This window comes from Amblyomma maculatum, chromosome 10 (assembly GCF_055883805.1).
Source record: "Amblyomma maculatum isolate TAMU_Amacu chromosome 10, ASM5588380v1, whole genome shotgun sequence".
Lineage (NCBI taxonomy): Eukaryota > Metazoa > Arthropoda > Arachnida > Ixodida > Ixodidae > Amblyomma > Amblyomma maculatum.
The window spans coordinates 53,195,623-53,214,507 of NC_139353.1; the positions used below are offsets into that span (position 1 = coordinate 53,195,623).

Consider the following 18,885-nt stretch of genomic DNA (forward strand, 5'->3'; position numbering starts at 1 on the left):
TCAGCATCAAGGAAGCTTATTAATGCTCTTCAGTTCCAAGGATCACGTCACAGTTACATCAGCATGAACGCAGCTACAATGTGCATGACATTTAATCCAGTAGCACTGGCCAATGCTTACCTGTGACAAATGCAATGAAGAAGACGCGCACACGGGCCTTCTGCTTCCACACGTGCCCCGTTTTGTCCTGCTCGACAATAAATTCGTCCTGAACAGTGACCTGAATCTCTTCTGTCTTGTACGTCAGTGCCCGATCCCGATGGATCTGGAGATGGAAGAGAGCATCCTCCACAACCTGTGGGGCGAAGGTAGAGACTACGGTCACAATCACCGTCGCTAGCCCTCACCGAGACAGTGTCATCGTAACCATGCACGGCCAAACGAACGAGCATGCAACGAGGAGGGGCTGGACACAAGACTGTGATTCACCTGGATGAAGCTCTTGAGCTCCTCCCAGTTCTGGGTTCCCAGCTTTAGCAGTTGCGAGACCTGGGGTGCGTGCTCCAGGGGCAGGCCCAGCTTGGCAAACTGGCCCATGCTCGTGATCTGGCCCTGCATCACCTTGTGGATCTGGCCCGGCCGCACGCCCACCCGCTCCCGGTAGAACACGTACTGCAGCTTCACTGTGAAGATCTTGCCGTAGGCATCAAACTGCTGGGCACCCATCTCGGACAGCGAGTAGCACGCCTGCGACAGCAGCAACACAAAGAGTCTTAAGGGTAGACGCAGTGGTATCATTAACACTGCCTTTTCATTTGGCAAATTTCTGACATTGAGCTTGGCAAAACGCTAAACGCCTTTCATTGATTTGGTTTCTGGGGAAAGGAAGGCTTAGTATCCGTTTCACTTCTCGGTGGACACCTGCACTTACAATTAATGGCATACAGTTAGAGATACATCAGTTCAGTTCAGTCGTTCAGTCGTGTCCGACTCTTCGTGACCCTATTGACCATGTCACGCCACGCTAGAGATACATACGTCGTTTGTTTGAATCCCTATCGCAAACTAGCTCCCCCATCTTGACTGACTAGCAGATGGACACTAAATGGCAAACAAAATGATATGAAACCACCCTGAATGATGCACAAAGAGCAGTTGCATCTCAATTATCATACGGAATCGTCAGCATACTTTTCCAAAATCTTTCTCAAAACTAGGGCACGAAGATGCCTTTAGGGCCAGACGAGCTTTATAAGCTAATGTGAAACACTGCAACACAAATAGATGGGACAAAGGCAGTTGACTGTCAATTATGTGTCATTCTGCATCTGTGCCTTTTTCACCTTGCTAAGATTTGTCTAAATGGACTGACAAGCTCAAGTCAAACTCTTCGACAAAAATATCAGCCGTTTGAGGGATGTACAGGTGAGGTCTATTAACACAGTGGAACAGTTGCCAGCACAGTAATCACAAGGCCAAGCTCATCAGTAGCTAACAACTCAGCTCTTACAACAAGCAGTTTTTACACCTTCCAATTAAGAATCGACTGCACCTGTGATCACTATCCCCTCCCCATACTATAAGTTCTTTCTTTTTGGCTTTCCATGTTTTAACTTTCTTGTTTACATTCAATCTGACGTCGAGTGAACGAGATGCAACAAAATTGCACAAGTACAATCATCGTGAAAGAGAACACTCAAGTTTGCATCCTTATAGCCAATCATTTCTACTCCTGCAGCAAACTCGAAAAAGCAGTGAGAGGATCACCTATTCAGACAATAACTGTACTTGAAGAAAATAAACCATGCTACTTTGAGAACAAACTGAAGTTGGCCTGTACCATCGAATCACTGCGCTGACGAATGACGAAGACACAATTTTCAGTGAAGACGGAGCTTTGTAACCTAGCGAAAGTCAAAAACTGAAAAGCAGGTATCGCCACCCCTACCACCCCGGCTCTCCTAGCAAGCAAATTGTGGTGCGCCAAGAGCTTGTTGTGCACAGCTAATTCCAGAAGCTAGGCTACACACAGTTTGAATCAACTGGGGGAAAATTTTTGAATCCATTTCCTCATAACTAAATGAGTCTCTTTTGCCACGAAAACATCGGCATGACCAGAAAGAACTGATACAAAAAACAGTGATTGGATGGAGCTGTGATGGCAGTCATTTTGGGTAGCGTCGCATGACCTAGGGTGGCCGTAAAGTGTGCCAACTTCTGCGAACGACAGTATGAGCCATTAAAGGCTAATACCTGACGAACTGTTTGAATAGAATTTTCACAGTTGCATGCACAGTGTGAAGTACCTGGAACTTTTTCCAGTATTTCATTGTACGGTATTCATGAAACTGTGCAAACAATGACACTAAGTTGAGACGTTATTTAGACCGGGATTCAAAGCTATCTACTTCCACGGGGCTTACACTATGCTCCTAAAGGAAGAAAAAAAAAACTGCGTACAGCCCATTACAGCCCAAAGCTTGGCACACAAAACATCATGGCTCTTTTTGTGCTGGCTCAAGTAAGGCCACTTATCAGCAACAGGCATAGCCAAACACAAGCAGTGGTAAACAAAGTGACCTGGAGCTGATGAATTTCATGAGCAGTCATTTTAATACCGCAATGACTAGTTATACATTTTCCATAGTGTGTGGCAAAGCTTAATTGCATGATTTCAGTTTTAACCAATTTATATAGTACTTGCTATTTTCTATTTACATTATTAAAGCAGGATGGAAACTGTACGCAGTGGCCTTTTACTAAAGGAGCACAGCTCCCACTCATTTAATTGGGTTGAATGTCACCTTAAGAGCACAATGCAAAGATTTTAGAAGCAACACTGCTGCTACGGGTTTCTTTTAGTGAAGTCCAATGACGTCCGATGCTTTGGTAATGCAGTCCAACGACGTCACACATTCAGCGCACTGCCATTTCACTAGAGCTCCTACCAACTCCGCCATGTCACATGGTCTCATGACATGATACAGCCTGCCAACCAATCGTGATCGACCATGACTAATGCCAAATGCCACAGCATCTGCCAACTCAGTCACGTCACATGGCTCGTAACATCGCACGCCTCGCCGAACGATCAGCACTCGGTGGTCAGGTAACATGACCTGATTACCTAATCACTGAGTAGTGATTCGATGATGACATCACATGACTTCTCTCGATGAACCAGGGGATTTCGTTACGGAGAATGTGAGCTTTCTGACGGGATGACAACGCTAAGGCCATTGCATTAAAGCTGTCCTCTTCGAAAAAGTGGCGCATTTCTTGTCAATGTTTCCTTAGGTCTCCAACATCCTTGTAACCTACATTAATATAGGCATGGCTAGCAATTACCACACTCCAATTTTTAAAAAAATTGGATAGTGGAGAGCATCTGAAGACAGGGATTATTCTCTGAGTGCAGTGGTCCAACGTCTTTCAATATCTAGTGCCTGAGATTTACGCAGCTCGTGACGACCATGCTTTACATAAGCACCCAAAACTGGCAAAATGCACAGCTTCCTGCGCTCCGCAGAATTGAAGAGCGGCACAGTGAATTAATTCACCTTTTTTTCGAACAATCTTCTGAATACTGCTCTTTGGAAGACAATGTACATGAGAACAGTCTCAGAAATATCACCAAATAATACAAGAAAAACCCTGATGGTGCTAGGCCGCCTTTACTGATCTGTGTTGTATCATGTTGCCTCCGTGTTGCATCACATTGCATCAGCAGAAAGAGAACAGCCTGTACAGAACGTTAACGTGACCTGACCGCTTAGATATGCTTCTTTCGACCTTACGCCTAAATACAAGTTGCAAGCAGCAATCATTAAAACTTTATACAATTTGTATTATACACACCACACCACCACAGCAAAACTAAAGTAGCACCGCTGGACGTTATTATTACTGTTATTACTGAAATTCCAGTTAAGTGCTTAGACGAATGCACAATGAAATGCATAAACGCAAAACTAGAACAAAGTGCACATTGCGCACACATTATTAACTCCGACATACAAAGCAAAGTCACACGCCGAAAAAAAAGGAAAAAGGCAGTTTGCGTGGAATGACTTGAACGTTGCCCTGCACTAACAATATTGTTTTTCCACATATTCTTTTATAACTTGCCAAGTCTGCAATAAAACCGTGTAATGTTAAACGTATATTCGATTAAGAAACAAATCTCCCCAAAATGGCAGTAAAAACTGGATGCCCAATATACACCGGAAATCCAAATGCATAGTGCGCAAAAAGCTCAGAGACAAGTTACTACTTCAAAGCTACTTTTGCATCACTGAACAACTATTTCTCCCTCCTGCAACAATTCCAGCCACACAAGCACATTCAACGATCCCTCACCTGGAGAGGCACCTCCTGGAATGGGTCACTGTCCTCCCGACTGTTGTGCAGATACAGGATGTTCTGCTCCGTCATGCGCACAAACACTTTCTTCCAGTACCGATTGCCGGTGATTTTCTTCTTGTTTGGATGCCGAAGCATCATCTCCCAGCCGTCGCCCTCAAACTTCGGGCGGAACTCTTCGAGCGGCTGAGAGGTGTCCTCGTCAAAGAGAGGGGTCGACGGGCTCTCCGCCGTTTCCCGCTGGATGGCTGCTGCATCCCCCAGTGCAGGCGTGGGGCCCACTTCGTCGACCACTGGTTCATCTTGAATCGCCAAGCCCTTGTCAAACGGATTAAACCGAGACCGCACAGGTGACTTTGGTGGCGGCTGCAGCTTGGGCGGTGGCTCAAGACTTGCAACATCAGGCACAGCCTCCCGCATCTTCGGCCGGATGACTACCGACAGGTCTGGTCCAGCATCGTCATCATCAAATGAGTCCTGCGAAAGCTCCTTGGGGGGCGCTTTTGGAGATGCCTTCGTGGGCAGTGGAGCTTTGGGTGCGAACGGGTCAAATATGTCCATGCTGTCAAAGCCTGTGTCGCCGTCCTCCTGTACCAGTTGGTCGAGCGGCTCAAATGCCGGCGGCAGAGAGGAGTCTTCAAATTTTTCAATGGCTTGCTCAAACTTGGCTGCAAACGCTTCAAAAGCGGCTGTGTCCGTGAAAGGCACAGCATTCTTCGCAGGTTCCAGTTGGATGTTGCTTGTGTCGAAAGGGTCACCGCCACCTGTAGAGACTGAAGCGGCAATGTTGCTCGAACTGAAAGGGTCATCACTAGACTCTCCTGTGGCTGTGGCAGCAGAACCAAAGGTGTCAAACAGGTCGCTGCCACTGGTTGCAGCTCCAGCCGAAACACCACTCACGTGGAAGGGATCATCGGCTGTGGCAGCAGGAGCACCGATGCTGCTTGTGCTGAAGGAGGTGTCACCGGCTGTCGTGGAAACAGGAGCAGTAGTGGTGCTGTTCGTGTGGAAGACGTCACTGGTGCTCACCGCAGATGGGGTGGCAATGTCACTCATATCAAACAGGTCGGGGCCACCTGCAGCTAAAGCACTGGCGGTGCCGAAGGTGTCGTCACTGGCAGTTGCAGCCGTGGCAGGTATATTGCTGGCACCGAAGAGGTCATCGCTGGTCTTTGCCCCTGGTGCCGATGTGACACTTGAAGCAAAGGGGTCGGCATCGGCTGTTGCAGGTGCCGCAGACAGGCTGGTCCCACCAAAGAGATCATCAGCCACTTTTGGTGGAGATGTAGTCGTGCCTGAATGAAACGGGTCATCTGAGGCTATCACAGCTGACGTAGCACCTGAATCTTTGCCGAAGAAATCGCACTCTGTAGACGCAGGCAGCACTTCATTCGTAGCAAAATCTGAAAAAAGCTCAGCTTTGTTGCCATTGGTTGCAGTGGGTGCCTGCTGTTTTTCACTGGGCCCAAGGTCAAAAGGGCGAACGTCTTCTCGCTGTGGGGTAATGCTGGCCAGGGCGGCCGGAATCGGCTCTTGGCTCTCTCGGCTAAGGTCAGAAAATGGGTCGAACGAGCCCCCATATTCAGGCAGGCCACCTTCGACTTCCTCCGGAGATGTGTCCTCAAAAGCACCACCCGAAAAGCCACACTTGTCCGGCGAAATGCCTCGGTCAAAGCTGGCCTTGCCAAAAGCGACCTGGAAGGCATCTGGTGCCTCTGCTGCTGTGGCTCCAGCAACGTCGGGCTCGCTCGCAAACGGGTCAGACTTGGAATGATGCTCCCCTTGACTGTGACTGCCGAAATCCCCCTCTGGCTGCTGGTCTGTGGTGTCTTCCGACCCGCAGGGAAACGTGGCCGCAATGTCCTGCAAAAGATCACTGCCTTCCCCACTTTGTGCTGTCGCGCCCACAAGAGTGGCTTGAAAGAAGGCCAAGTCATCCTCGAGGTTGTCAAAAGGGTTTGTGCTCGACCTCCGAGAGCCCGAGAAAAAATTGGGAACATCGGGTGTGACATCACTGGAGGCGAAGAGGCTTTCACCAGTCGTTGCAGACACATCGGTAAGAAATGGGTTGCTCATATCTTGGCCGGCCTCACTGCCGTCAGCTTCAGCGGGTGGCGCCTCTTTGGGAACAACGCAGCGATCCACAAATGAGGTGTCAAAAGGGTCAGGCTCAGTGCTGGTGAGTGTGTCGTCCACAAATGATGTGTCAAAGGGGTCACTGATGTCTACGTGAAGGGCTTCTTCCGAAGACTGAAGTTCCTCGATGCCAAAGGCACTGAGGTCCAGGTGAGGTGCGTGTGTGGGCTGTGGTTCCTCAACACCAAATCCAAACTCTTCTAAAAGCTTCTTGGCCTCTGCGTCGGCAGCAGCTGAAGGAACTTCCTGTGGAGTGCTAGCTGGCTCACTGACTGGTGCACCAACTGGCTCACTCACTAGGTCCTTCACCAGATCGCCAACCGGTTCTTTGGCTGGCTCGGCGGCGCCCTCTGCAGTTTCACTCTCCTCAAAATTAACCCACGACCTGGCGGGGCTGGCAGGTTCCGGAGGTGCAGCGGTGGACTCAAGGTAATAATCGGGCCGGGTGAGCTCACTAATAGCCGAGCTCTCTTTAATCTTGGTGAGAGTGGTTTGGGTCTTGTGCACAGTGTCCTGGACGCGCTGCGTGAGCTGCTCAAAGAAGCGCCACTCCTCGCCCGTATGCTCTTTGGTGCCCTCTGGTGGCTGCTGGCCCTCAGCTAGCTGCTTGGCATAGATGGCCGCTTCAACCTCGTCGTTCTCGAGGCCGCCTCGCTTGTGGCCCTTGATCTTCTTCTTGAGGAAATTCATCTCCTAATACTACCCTGCAAGGAGGAGAAAAAACAAAACGGCTCCCACCACTTTTTCTCACCTTCGGACTACATCTCCTAGTACTGCCCAACAAGGCATGAGCTACAGCGAAACTATATACGATTTCCAATATTTTTTTCAATTTTTGAAGATTTCCAATAAAAAAGAAAGGTTACCTTGTAATTATGTCTACAAGATTAACTCGGTGCATTTGTTGTCTGTCAATGAATACAAATATCTTGTCTATTTAACAAGTGAACTGTATTAGCATCGGCACATTAATTATGTAACTGCAAAAGCAGGTCGTGTGCAGGGTTTCCTATGCAGGCATGCCAATGTTTTCCTTTAAAAACCAAAGGATTATTGCACACCACTAATGTAAGACCTATACTAGAATACACGTGTATAGTATGGGATGCTAAAGCTAAAAATGATATTGAAAAATTAGATGAGGTTCAAGACCTAGCTGTCCATTTTGTTTTAAATAATTACAGCAAGAATTTCAACGTGTCAACAGCAAAGAAATCATTAGGATGGGTTTCACTAGAGAAACGCAGATACATAAGGATGAAATTCTTGCGTATCATATGAAATTCAATTACTCATTGTCGCCTTGCTATATGTCAGCAAGGAGCTACACTTACAAAATATATGAAATAAAGTGCAGAACAGACCTATTAAAAATGTCATTGTTTCCTTGAACAAAAAATGAATTAAACAAGTTGTCCCCAGATGTCATCTTAACAAAATCTAATGAAACATCTGCTGCACCACTGTGATATGTGTGCTTGTATTTGTGTTATTGTGCATTATACTTTCTTTGAACGTTTCTTTTTTTCCTGCCAATATGTTATAAACCTCCCCCCCCCCCCCCCCTACAATGCCAAAAGGCCTGTGGGTAATGTGATAAATTAAGTAATGCTGACATCATGAGCCCATCACAATTAAGTTACATATTAGCAAGAATCCAAACTCCCCATTAGAGAGGCCAATGTGTTTAGACATATTCCACCTATCTATGGATGAGATATAGTCGAAATATTGTCAGCAGTAGCGCAACATCTACCAAGTCCCCTGTAGCCCAATGCAGGATTTTTGTAACATTGAATTATTCTTCATCTTTCTTTAAATTTAGCACCAAAAGAGGCATCAACAGATTTTACCAAGTTCAAACGGCATTTTCAATAAAATTGAATAAAAAGTAAACAGCACTACAGCTGACCTCAAAGTACTCTAACTTTGTAGCTTAAAGTACAATGCGAGGAGTGAATATTTATCATTCTTTTTGCAAATGTAATTTGTTTCTTATAAATTCCTTAAATCAATATGCCTCAAGCATAAAGAGCCAGTCTCCCTTATTTTCAGATTTTCAAGACTAATATATTTTTCAAAGTCCAAAGTGATGTAAGAGCACCACTCTTCCCACTGCAAAAAATATGCCTCAGAAAGTGCAGAGCCACCATCATGAGAGCTGATGCCTGCTCTTGAAAGAAGCCAGAATTAATCGCATCAAACAATAAAAACTGCCACTGAACCTTTACTAAATGATGAGCAGTTTTAATTCCATATAGGTCACCCACAAATATCTGGTCCCAGAGTGTGGTAAGTCCGGTCAGAGAACAAGAACTGCAACAGAAATCCCAAATGTATGTCACATATTTCTCTGTCAAGGTCACTAACAAGAGTGTTTTTTCTTATGAGCAGTGACAGACCCCTCCAACTTAATTCCAGACGTCCTTTCCAGCCTAAGAAAAGCTCAGTGAAAGACTACAGCCCTCCTCTAAAAAGACTCCAAAACAGAGCAAAGGTCTGACCTTGATGACACAGGCGTATGATTACAGGAATAAATGCCGAGATTTTGGCAGTAATGAAGCTTTTTCCCCAAAGAAGGTCCAGCAGAAAAATAGACACCTATCCAGTGACCCGCGGAAAGCGTGTCCTCTGTCGGTATCCTTGGACGCGACCGCAAGTCCCCAGAAGCACGAAGGACCACTATCAGACCTGGTCCGCACACCAGAAGTGCTCACACCTCACAAGACTTGGTCATCAAAAAGGTTCTATAGCGGAGCCAACGGGATTTCGCAAGCACCAAAACTGGACGAGCCGAACACAGCACATCGGCGTGCGCGCGCGCAGTCCCCTACCGACGTCCGCACCGGCGCGCCGGCCCGGAGGTCGCGGTCACTGGGCTCGTGGGGCAATTGGGGTCGACAGAGCACGTCCGCGGGAGGGACACAGCAAGCTCCACCATCGCAGGTAATTATCCGGGGCCCGCTACGAGGAAAGAAACGCACACGAGGCGGGCCGACCTATGGCCCGAGCCGCGAGCTCGCCATCTTCCCGATCGATAGCATCGCGCGCGGGGCCAGCAGAAACCGGTATACGTCGTCGTCGTCAAATGGCCGGTGGCGGCCATGGCCTCACCCGTCCTGGTCCCTGCGGCGGGCCTTGGCACCGAGCAGGCATGCCGCAGCCGGCGGTTGGGCCCAGGGTTCTGGCAGCGCGCAGTTCCACCCACGAGAACGGCGGCCGGCTTCGCAGCTAGCGCGCGCCGCCGGGACGACGCCTTCGATCCGCGCAGAGCCGCTTTTCTGCTGCTGTTGCTCGCTGCTCGCTGTGCGCGATGCTGCCAGTCGCCGCCGATTGGTGCGCCTTCGATGCGCCCCCGGTGCTCGAAACTCGAAACTCCGTGCTCGGCCTCGCAGCCAGAACGCACGCGCGGCTTATGACGAACGCCTCGATCGCTCCTCGGGCTCACCAACGTGTGCTGCGGGTTTTCCACCGGCCCACGCCTCTACGCGCCGCTTGACCCGGGTGCCACTCGAGACGCGCCGCAGTAGCCAAGTGTAGCGGATTCACGCCCCTCCATTTTGTGACTTCGATTTACGCCTCTGTGTGGTACTTAAATGTCTATCGCCATACAAGTCCTTGGGACTCCGAAGTATCCGCTACACTACATCATATGCTGAACTAGATTTACACTGGTCGAAGGTGTCCTTGAAACTACACGGAAAACTGCGAGCAGCAGGAAAGTGAGCTAAGCACCATGACTTGCAGAATGTTCCGCTCACGCGCTAAGTGTCCTTGAAACTACACGGAAAACTGCGAGAAGCAGTGAGCTAAGCACCATGACTTGCAGAATGTTCCGCTCACGCGCTAAGTGTCCTTGAAACTACACGGAAAACTGCGAGAAGCAGTGAGCTAAGCACCATGACTTGCAGAATGTTCCGCTCACGCGCCAAGTGTCCTTGAAACTACACGGAAAACTGCGAGAAGCAGGAAAGTGAGCTAAGCACCATGACTTGCAGAATGTTCCGCTCACGCGCTAAGTGCCCTGCAGAACATTGAAATATGCGATATCCGACGTAAAGGCGCCCGGGCAGTAAGCAAAGGCCACGGCGCTGTAGCCAAGGCACACTTTCCGGCGGAAAACTCGCCAGCGACATGGAACCGCTCCCTTCTTACGGAAAAACATGTCGCCTGCCGACAGCCAAAAAAGCTCTTCTCCCAACAGTATCTCGTATGACTCCGCGAGTAAGAGCAGAAGTTCGTGCTTTGATAACGACACCGCGAACTGGACGGGACACGAAAGAAAACCTACACGCGCTGACTCTCAAATGAACGCTCTAGACCACGAATTAGCCTACACGGGAATAAAAAGGGAGTAGCGTGTCCTCCGCGCACTCCCTTTTAGAGGATGGTTATTCTTCTCAAGCTTTGAGGTAGACTGCAGAATGCAATACTGTCCACAACAGACGTATATCCGAGCGTCAAATCGTATTCATTTGGTGTAATTAGTAATGTAAGAAAACTAATTACCGCACCAACAGAAGCCCTGAGGTTAAGAAATGTAACTGATAGAACTTCACTTGTGAAGAATAAGCTTCTGTTACCGACCACAGGAATCCCGAATTTTAGGCGACTAAAATCTACCTCAGGAGTTGGGCAACATGCCCCGCCACTATAAAAAGTGACTTCTTTTGTACTCCCTTACAGGGTTATTCGCGCTTAGAGTGAGCGTAAACTGCGGTCATTCCAAAACGTGTAAGCACGTTCACCCACGCGACACAAAAAGGTTGCGTAAAAAAAAAAAAAAAAAAAACGGATCGGAGACACACCGGTTGGCGTTTTTCCTCGTAACAAGCCTTCCATTACTTCATGGATCACCTTAACCCAATGACGGAACAGAACCATGGTGTCCCCTAAAGAATGACGTCCGTTTACATTCCCAGCTGTGCCCCGGAAGGTGGCCAAGCGGGGCAGTAGATTTGCGCGCTCAAAAAGCTGCATGCTACACACCGACCGATGCCCATGTTGCGCACTAGAACGGGCAACCTACGCACGACGCCCTTTCTGCATCGCATGGAAGGCGACGGATCTGCTGTGCAGGCCCTCCAGTTCATGTAGACACCGGCCTCCGTATTTACACGGGTATCTGTTGCTAAAACCGCCAACAGGAACCACGCCAGTCATCCTTCAGAGACCCTCGAAGGGAATTGTCACTTCGATAACCGACTACTTTTTTTATGCGACACGGGCGAGCTTTCTTCCAAGCGGCTGTGATGTAGTTTCCGAAGGTTTCTTTCTGCGAACATATCGATCCCTTGGCGTTTTCCTCAAAACCTGTATCGAGTCAGCGTGCGTGATTCCTTGTTTGCGCTCCGTCCAGTTTTTGCTGTTTTCACCATTATACCCTCTTCAAGAACTTCAATCCCGGTCAGTGTCGCAGAGGTCCCCCTGTCGTAGCCAATCTCAGCCGCGAGCCACTCGTACACAACCACAGCTCATTTACAAAGTGCGAAAAGGCAGCCCCTCTCATAGCTGAAGTAAAAAGGAGCAAATGGACTTCAACAGGGCACGCCCAGCGCAAACAATACATGCGATTATCTCTAGTGCAGGAGAAATAAAACGTAGCCAGGGATACCGAAGACTCTGTGAAGGGGCGCTATTTATTTTTCCGGGAATAGGGTAGTCGCGACTGGATGGAGCCTTGAGCTCAGTGACGAACGCCTTTATTACCCCCCTCTCTAAATTCTAGCTCACTTTACCCTCTCTAACGTACACAGGACGATAACGAAGGCACCATTATGGCTTTATCACTGATCACCACATTACTGAAAAAAAAAAAAAAAAAGCTTTATATGCAATATCCTCAGCATGTTTCGTCATACAAATGTCTCAAGTTATCATACAACGCGTATGAGAACGAATGGTACTGTATGACATTTGTATGACAGTATAAAATCGGTATAGGGGGGGTATTCACGTGACGTCACAGCTGACGTCAGTATGCAGCCGACGCCATCTTTGCGTCCTGTTCCGACTATAGTACGGGGCGGCGGTTAGCTTAGCTGTTCGTGTGCGTCCTGTTTGCTCTGTCACTCTGCCTCATGCCAGCACCGTTGTTATGAAAACTCAATCGGTATCATGAGTGGCAGTTCGATTTATCGGCAAAGTCTGCGCGATGCGGACAGAGACCTGTACGAAACAACTTTGGTACCGACTCGCGTGCAGTCGATATGCGCAACTGCACGGAAGCGTCGGCCTGTGCCTACGCATAAATATGTGCGACATTCATGAATTCCTTGTCCTACGGACGAGCTTCATCACAAGAAACCAACCGCAAGCCCACTGACCACTCGAAGAACGCAGCTACGTTAAGAGCCGCGATTGAAGCAGACGAACTTGCTCTTTGTGCAATTACGTGCGTGCCGTACAACATTTATACCAACTAAACCGCTGAGTTTTTGTAGCGGATATTTTGCATAGAAATGGCGTTTTGGAGTCAGTATCTTTTATACAAACCTTGTTTTGTGTATTTGTCTCAATAGATCAGAAGTCGGATCGCTGCCACAGGCCACAGCGATGACACCGGTGGCGCCACCTCGTTGCCTTGCGGGCTCGAAGTAAATTTTTCGCAACAAAACTCTTGAAATACAGCGCAGTCTTGGCCAGGCTAAACTTAATTTGTTATTAGAGATAAACAAGTTTATAAAGTTCTTCAAACCTTCTGCAAAACAACTCAGCCCGCCTAAGTTCCTTCGCCGAATCTGCATGCGGCCTGCTTTGAGCAGCCGACACAGACGATACGAACATCCGCCTTCTGATCGAATGAGGCAAGTACGGCAAACACTAAGTTCTAAGTTTAGCGAGCCTGCTTAAAAGGATTTTATTGCAGCAAAACACGACGAGGAGGTGTTGGCGGCGCGCTGCATGCATGCGCATGACTGGAAGCGATACACTGCCGCGCTGCTCTTTTACCGGAATGTGTCTTGCGAGTGCGTGAAGAACAGTCGCGCACGGATAGTGGCAAGAGCTGGCTGCTAGGGCACATCCGAAAGATTCCAGTTCAGCCCATTTTGAAATGCATTTCTCGTATTCCATGATACTTGTGGGTTGAGCCGTGGCAGCCATACGTAACGTATGGCTCGGTGAGGTGCCTCGTTCGGGTGTTGTTCGTGTGTACTTCCGGAACCTTAAAATGCCGAGGTCGTTCGCGAAGCTCTTGGGCTTCCGTTGTTTACAGTGTGCACGCGTCTATTACAGTCTACAATAGCTCAATAAACAATATACAGCTGCGGATGCCACTGCTTGTAGAACCGCACGACAGCACTTGATACGTACGTTCGCCCTGTTCGTTCCGTGGACACAAAAATGGCCGACTGCGCCTCAGTTACCCACAATGCACCGCGCACAGCGAGTCAATGAATATCCCCTATAAAGTTATTGCATCATACATATTTTCTTTTTCAGCGGGGTGATGACATCCACAGCAATGCAAATTTGCCAGGCCTCTTATTCAGTCTAGTTCGTTACCGCTCTCGAACAGGCGCGCCAACACGTACACCTGTTGCCATTAGCCTGACGACACCGCAAGAGCGCATCGAAGCGTGCTAGCGACGTCATCCCCGTTCTCAATAAAATCCGGCACTGTCGACGTAGCGAACTAAAAATTACAAGAGCATGCCTCTGGCACGCGGGTGACATGAAGGTTGGCATATGGCCGGGCAATGATTGGTCAGCGGGTTGTGTGACGTTACGAGACAGCATAATGTCACGGCAGACACGCTACCCTTACGCAGGCACACTCCAACGGTATGATCATGGTCCCTCGTATAGTGCGGTAACCGACGACGACATTGAAAAGTATGTCAGATAAAGGAGGCACAAATTAGGTACGCTAAAGAGGGCGCAATTAAGCGGAGTTACAGCGGAGGAAATAGATCCATCAATACTGTCGCGTCATACCCCGAAAATTCCTTCAATTTTTTTAGCCTTACGCTGGCCTGCAGGCGGCGGATTCGACTCAATCATACATGGCTGCGCCGCGTACTTGAGCACAGATGCGCCCTCAGCGTAAGCGGGCAGCAAAGCGGCCGCGTGTTCTGTCATCGAATCGGATCAGCGCTTCCCTTTCTTTACGGATCCCGGTTCGTCCAATGTGTCTTTCGCCTTATTGCGACACACAGATTCCGGACCCTGCTGTGGCCCAGGTGGCATTGCTTCAGCGCAGTGCTTGTTCGTGACGTCAAAGGCCGCGGAGCCATCCATTATCGCTCGAGACAAGAATGACGAGGTAGAGCTACGAGCGTGTGCTTGTGAAGCAGCACGCTTGCCATTAACCTTACGGCAACGGAACCCGGTCTACTGTAGCCGACAAGCCTGGCACACTTTTAAATGTCAATGCTCGCAAACGCCTCGCGCATTTCTTTATCTTTTGTAGCTGCACTGACGGCTTTATCGCGCCTGCTATTCCGGCAGAAGACGTGCCACCAGTGATACCGGGCCATGTTTGTCTCGAGAAATATGTCTGCGGCATTTTTGCGATAAATATGCCGAGGTTAGAAGCCACGACGGTCGGTGAGCACACACTTTCCGTGCCGCTTTCTGATTATTAATTTTGGGCGATTCGCGGGAAGTCCAGGGCGCCTACATCACCCTCCAGTTTAACTCCAAAATGCACAACCTGGGGGGGGGGGGGGGGGGGGGATTCCGCAAGCGGTAACCCATCCACGATTTGTACCCCTCGTCGACCTTTCTTTATTTGTGGGGGGGAGGGCACAAGGGCGTCTAATAAACGCTCGGCTTCGCGACTCCCTTCGCCAGCCTGCGTGACGTCACGAACGCGCGACGGGGCAGATAAATAAGCGTGACACACGGCCTCGTTCTCCACAAGGGGGCTTTCTCACAATAATTCACGAGAATTTTTCAGGATAAATAACAAAACGGAGTGGGCAAAACTTGACGGCGGCCTTCACCATCGTACTTCGAATTCGTGGGTGAGGTCTGGCTCTACATCTCACAAACGCTCAGCCTGGATTATAGGTACAAATTGGTCAAGCAGAGAACTGGTGTTGGATAACCTTTTATTTAATTACATGCAGTAGAGGCTATGCTACGGTTTTCATTTGAACGTCATGCTACAGGACAGCTAGATCATTTTAGATATGTTAGGTCCCAGAACTACGTTCTCAATAGCTTAATTACTTCTTGTTAAAATCTCAATAACTACAAAAAAAAATGGCATCTGATGCAGAAAGCACTCCAGCATTAGTAATCTCTAAACGCAGTCTACCTCAAAAGGCAGCAACAAGACCAAGCAGCTCACCGAAAACACATAGAATTAAAAAAAAATGCGTTATTGCTGCCCATCCAACTAGCAAACAGGTGTCTTTATATTTGCACCATGAGAGCAAAAACATGCACAATATGAACAAAATGGGGGGCGGGGGGGGGGGGGGGTTCATGAAGGCATTAAGAGTATGATGCGACAGCTTCAATAACCCTCTCTTACTTGCTCCCCTTGTGGATCCTTGCTCTCATCTGTTCACTCTGCTAATTGCTTAATCAGCGGTCTTTGATTTGTGCCTCTATTATCCTACGCATACTTGCTAGCGCACAGTCTAAGACACTTCATCATGTGAAAGACCACCCAACAGATGTAAATCCAAACTTTGGCCAAGCCGTACGACTAGCATGCCTGCGCAGCCTTGGGGCAGTGTAACTCGAAATCCAAGAGTCCTAGAAGGCTGCATTCCAATCTTGCCCTCCCATCTCAACGTCAAAGCCCGAGTTGACAGCCAAGTCAGCCGTGTCATGTAGCCTCGTGACATCACACAGTCAAACAACCAATCAATTACCAGCCACGTCAGCTGCCAGCTACTACCCATTGAGAGGCAACCCATTATTCGCACTATGGAGGCAAGTTCAGAATAGACCACCTCTGAGAACAATGCGGCTAGGAGGCTATCAGCTCAGCTTTACAAAAGTGACTGAAATGCTGCGCCATAAAATAGCAAGCATTTGGGCACCACAAAAATATTGCCAATCACACTGCAAAATATTTCCAGAAATTTTACACACTACCAAGTTAATCCTGCAGTTAATGTGGCTAAAGCCTTTTCTACACGAACTGCCTCTGCGAACCAGTTCAAAGCCTACAAGTTACTGTTCCTGTGAAGCAGCGACTCCCGCACAATGCGGCGTAGACTTCCTATGTGGCAATACTTCAGAGCAAAACTGGCTAGCCTGGTTAGCAGATGTGTGCGCGCCACCTCTGGACACACCTGCCTAGTGTAAGTGCAGCACTTGAAAAGGATTCAAAAGCGGGAGCCTTTTGGTGAGGGCATCACTAGTTCCGATTCCCACGGGTGGCAGAAATGGAGAAGGATGTCACTGTTGCCAGATGATCAATGTTTCAGCACACACATAGGAGAACGCCTGCCGAATCCAGGCCCAATCAGCCTTATTGGGACTCGAGTAGCATGGTCGCTCCGGTGAAGGGTCGAGGAAGCCAGTGGCTGGTTTAGAATAAAGTAGCGAGGAATCTTCACACCAAATATTTAAATCATATTGTCATCTTCAAGTCAAAATAACAGCACAGAGACAAGCAGGCATCAAAGCCACTGCAGGAACCAACTCACACACATATCCCCATGATTTTTTTTAGGGATTATCCCTAGGTCCTTCAATGGTGATCTAGCTATACTCAGGAACACGTTTTCTTGGCAATGGGCGCAAAGGTAGAGAGACGGCGCGTCTTTAAACGTGTCACTCCGCCATGTAGTTTGACCACGCGGCTTTCGGCCTGCGCAGACGTTGCAAATCATTTACATCGCTTGCTTCGACAGCCAGCGTCTCTTGATTTTGACTCGAATCTTGTCTGGTGAAAACGCTTCCAACCATTGCGGAGTGGACGACCAGAACCGGAACGACCTGAACAGGCGGCTGTAGCCATCTTGTCTGCAAAGTCGGGGCGTCTCGAAAACCCGCGACAGACAGCAGACGAGAAAACCCGTTTGAACCAAGAAAAAAGTTTTAGGCATAACAACTTCATTTCGGAAAATCAGTTCCGTGATAAAAATATACCGTAAATAACTAGCACTATGATTTCAATTTGTTTTTGCAGAAACTGCCCATGTAACTATAGGACTATATTCAGCTGCGTAGGAAGATGATGCGTTCCGGCTCCGTAGCTTTGGCTCCATTGCCAAGGAAAAGTGTCCCTGAGTACAGTAATGGGATCATGCATGAAGGAGAATGAATTAAAGGTACAAAATTAGAAGGCCCACCACTAATCTACAAATGGGGAAAACCTTTGACTTACCTCTATGTCCTCATATTCTGCAGAACGACTTATCTAAGTTATAGTAAGCCCTAGCAATAGACAAATCCAAGACAACTCACTTATCTGTCATAAGTTATAGTAAGCCCTAGCAATAGACAAATCCAAGACAACTCACTCTTGGAGCAAGGAAGAGGAAAGAAAAGAAATGACTCTATCCACATAAATCAACAATCAATGCACAAATCTCACCTGCAGTCTTTGCACAAAAGCAGGTGAAATCTTTCGCAATCAGGTCAGAACAATTGTGCCAAGTGTTAAGTGCACTCCCGCACACTACTGCCCACTCTCTTGTACCACTCAAAATTAACAAGCTGCATAATACAGGCCAGAACAATATTTTATCTGCTGCATTGCAATGTAGAATAAAATGTGCCTATTCATTCAACTAGAATGCTCTAAATCCACAAGCAGTGAAATCGGAAATGTATTCCACAAGCAATGTGAATAAAGGGGGGAGCAGGAAGTTCCCTTCAAACGCAGCAATGCAAGGCAGCTAAGAAAATACTGCATTACCCCGATAAAATTCTCGTTGCCAGTGCACTGAGTCTTTCTGGATCGTTCCACAAGCCATGAATCCCATATGACCCATGGATCCTATATGACCCATGGTTTTCAATATGTTGCCTAACTCAAATGCCCATGCGTTCAAGTATGCCTATCTAGGACAAAAGTATGAAAACTGTAGTTTTGGTTTCTGCATGCTTGGTGGCAGCATATGAGAAATAATTATTTCGAGCAGGGTGGTCTCAAATGGCAACAAAAAATGGCATCAAGCTAGCCTAACAACACGCTGCGAGTTCAGAGCCATTCACATAATTTCGCTGCTCCAACTGCCAATTTGCTTGATGAGAAAAATGGCAAAGAGTCCAAAGACAACTTCACGCGCTCTGACTTCAGCTCGAATGATGAACCTGGCAAATAACAGACTAGGATTTTAACCAAATGGCCTTAAGGGGAGATGCACGTCGAAAAAGCGAGTTTTTCGCGACATTTTTCAATTTTCGGTTTTTTACTGCAAAATTATCTTTGGGCATTCAGCTACAATCCCCCCAAAAATCAAGGCAAAATTCGAATGCGAAGTTAATAAAAAATCCATTTTATTGAGCCAAGGTGACTCGAGAAACAGCAAT

General features: G+C 48.1%; 2 protein-coding genes across 4 annotated transcripts in view; one reads left to right on the top strand and one right to left on the bottom strand.

Moving 5' to 3' along the window:
* Positions 1–18,885, bottom strand: part of stnB (stoned B) — a 49,877-nt gene that overhangs the window by 19,875 nt on the left and 11,117 nt on the right. Inside the window, exons 1-4 of one of the 3 annotated variants that reach the window (XM_084582757.1) lie at positions 14,377–14,633; positions 4,300–7,142; positions 430–687; positions 121–295 (exon numbers count right to left, since the gene is read on the bottom strand). In XM_084582757.1, the coding sequence (XP_084438883.1) occupies positions 121–295; positions 430–687; positions 4,300–7,128 (3,262 nt within the window). In that variant the 5' untranslated portion in view covers positions 7,129–7,142; positions 14,377–14,633. Of the gene's footprint in view, positions 1–120; positions 296–429; positions 688–4,299; positions 7,143–9,552; positions 9,777–14,376; positions 14,634–18,885 lie in introns of those variants that run through there. The other 2 variants (XM_084582756.1, XM_084582755.1) reach the window with 2 other exon arrangements.
* ps (RNA-binding protein Nova-1-like protein passilla) overlaps positions 14,882–18,885 on the top strand; it is a 33,200-nt gene continuing 29,196 nt past the window's right edge. The window contains exon 1 of the mRNA XM_084582759.1: positions 14,882–14,988. The gene's annotated coding sequence lies outside the window, so the exon portion shown is untranslated. The remainder of the gene's footprint in view (positions 14,989–18,885) is intronic.